At 39.0% G+C, this 3,050-nt stretch overlaps 1 protein-coding gene across 1 annotated transcript; it reads right to left on the bottom strand.

The window, feature by feature from the left end:
• Positions 1–278: 278 nt before the first annotated feature.
• Positions 279–2,084, bottom strand: adora2aa (adenosine A2a receptor a). The gene is made up of 2 exons (XM_072682610.1): positions 1,750–2,084; positions 279–975 (listed from the first exon to the last, which is right to left on the bottom strand). The coding sequence occupies exons 1-2, from the start codon at positions 2,082–2,084 to the stop codon at positions 279–281; spliced, it is 1,032 nt and encodes a 343-aa protein (XP_072538711.1).
• Between the last annotated feature and the right edge of the window lie 966 nt (positions 2,085–3,050).

The raw sequence follows: 3,050 nt of genomic DNA, 5'->3' as shown, positions 1-3,050 counted from the left end.
GACTTGCCCATTCAGTGTTCACAATCAAGGGTACCTTAATGAAACCTACAAGAATAAACAATAAATGATTGACACTGCTATTTAAATAACATAAAATAAGTAAAAAAGATCAACAATGATACCACATTCCTCCCTTCTCTTTCCTCCAGCTTTGTAGTAAAAGGGCCTGGCAAGGGAACTCTTGGGAAATGAATAATGCAGTTTGATACCCATTGCAAGTTGGCTGGCACTTGACAGGTATACAGTTGAAATACTGACTGGAATTGATTTTTGTTACATTAACAGTTGTTAGTAATATTGTTAGTAATACTGTTGATCTTCACACTAAATGAATCTGTCATGATGGTATGGACTGAAGTTAATCTGCTTAACAGAGGATCTTGTCGACCTAATATATAAAAGTAAACAATCTTTCGAAAGGTATGCCGGAATTCTCGGATGCGGTAAGCATAAATGAATGGGTTTACCACAGAATTAGCATGAGAGAGGATAATAGCCAAGTACATAATCCACACAGCTGGCCGGTCACACTGTGAACAAAACAGAGTAAAACAGTTGATAATATGCAGTGGCAGCCAGCAGACTGCAAACAGTCCAACAATGATGGCCAGTGACTTAGCTGCCTGGATCTCCTTTTGTAGGGTGGAGCGTGACTTGAGCTCACACGGCATGGATTTCATCTTAATGCATTTAAGCTGGTGGCGTGCCACCATAAAGATGCACAAGTAAATAGCCAGCATAAAAAGCAAAGGCACTAATACACAGGCAAAGAAGTTAAAATAGACCATGTAATCCATGACAACCACCTTCTCAAAAAGACACTCCATCATGCCTGCAGGACAGCTGCTGTTAAAGAGCTCCACTCTATGGATCTCGTGCCAGCCCAGAATAGGTGTCAGACCAATTATTACAGACAGAACCCAACAGACTGCAATGATGCCTTTGGCACGCTTCCCAGTCACTAAGCTGTTGTACCTGAAAAAGAAAGAGAGACAGCCAGAGAATGTGAGACTTGTGTGTTTTTATAAACATGAATCATTATATAATTACAATAGGTTGCATTTTCATGGATGTTAAACATACTACTAAAGGCTGTAATCTCCTTTAAACCACTTAATAATAACAGTTGTAGACAGCCATAGAACTTAATTGAACCATGCTTACAGGAGAAAAAAATTGGAAAAATGCAACTTGAAATGTCAACTCAATGAGTTGGAATCTATTTTCAGTAATGTTTGGTCAGTGTGGGAGAACAGCTGAGTTTTTTGGCCTGTTTCTTTTACTTTCTGCAGATGTGAAAGTTCAATAAGTGATGTAGAAAGAAAATAATCCTGGCCCTGTATTGCCCTTCGGGATTGCCAGTCAGACGGACAGACAGTATGGTAAACACAGACATCCTCCTATGTACAGTGTATGAAGCTACTCAAGGGCTAGAGATAATGACTGCATGAGTTACCAGAATGCATTCATCTTTATGAGATGGAATTTTATATTACTTTATATTTACAACCTGTCATTAGTGATAAATGATAGTTATGAGCAATTATAATTGGTGTCTAATATAAAATTTGCTCTTATTTTGTTTATTATTATAAATACCACTAATATCAGGAATAAGAGCCTCAGTGATATTCCATTGAAACAGATTTTCTATATAAATTAAAAAAGAAATCCTTAAAGACATTGTAGAGGGGTTACAAAACATGATCTGAAACAATATGTTGATTTACACCTATTCTATCCACTTACCTAAGTGGAATCTTGATGGCAATGTAGCGATCAATGGCTATTGCCAGTTGGCTGAAAATGGAGCTTTGTGTCAACACTAACACAAAACAGGCAATAAACAGGCAACCATAGAAATTGGCACAGAAACCTGTGCTGATCACAACAGAGAATGGTATTGCCAAAACACCTACAGCTATGTCTGCTATAGCCAAGGAGACTACAAAAAAATTGGTGATGCTCTGGAGGTTGGTGTTAAGACACACTGCCCAGCAAACAAGTACATTGCCCATGATGGAGAGCAGAGCAATTAGTAGCTCCAGGAGCATGTACATCACGTTGGAGGCATCACTCAGCATGGTAAGCTTGCTGGAGAGGAGGTATAAAGCTGTACCACAACGTCCATAACTGCAGGGAAGCAGCTACTCACAAGAGTCCACCTTAGCCCTGCAATGAGAAAATCCCAGATTCTCAGAACAGACTGCTGATGAGTTTAGAATATATGAGGGAACTTTCATCAAAATGTCAACAAATGCTCTACATTTATGAAATGCACAGACATGATGCAAACGGACAAAACAAATGCAACTTCAGAACCACTGCAATTCCAGTCACAACACAAGTGTTGTTTTTGGAGGACACTGAAAGGGACCTTGTGTGCTTGAAAGTTTGTGAACCCATTACATTTGACCTTAAACTTTATTATCCTAAAAGTCCTAGAAGTAAGTAAGGAGAACCAACTCAAACAAATGAAACAAATCAATGGGTGTCTCAATCAATGGGATGACAATCGGGTGTGATTGTCCTAAATAAAACCTGCACTGCATCAGTGAATGTGCTGCACTTTCTTAAATGGAGTCCATGTGTATTTTAAAAGACATGTTTTCTGAGTTTGCAACTCATTTTTCTTTTGCAGTGTGTTGAGCTTTGCCAGACACCGTATTAACCTTTTAAACTAACTCTGTGTTGTTTTATCAGAGAATAACACAAGTACTTAAAGTTTGTAAGGGAATGGATGTGTGTTTTCGTATAGTGGATTTGCCAGCCAACACGCTCAGAGGAAAGCACCAGGCCCCCAGCTCCACTGTACTGCACAGACGCCAAGAGAGGAAAGAGAACACCATTTACCCACCCTGAGAGAGCCAATTGGCCAATTGTGCTCTCTTTGTCTCCGTCCACTGATAAACAGCATGACTTGGGATTTTAACTTGTGACCTCCGAGTCACAGCAGTAGTGCATTAGACCATAAAAACAAATAATACAGTTTGGTTAGCAAAAGTTACTTATTCATCTTCACTAAATCTGTGAATATATGAAATGAAACT

The sequence above is a fragment of the Salminus brasiliensis genome, chromosome 6, assembly GCF_030463535.1.
Source record: "Salminus brasiliensis chromosome 6, fSalBra1.hap2, whole genome shotgun sequence".
Taxonomy (NCBI): Eukaryota; Metazoa; Chordata; class Actinopteri; order Characiformes; family Bryconidae; genus Salminus; species Salminus brasiliensis.
Note: the sequence above shows the minus strand (reverse complement) of the source record. Positions and strands in the feature narration are given on the sequence as shown.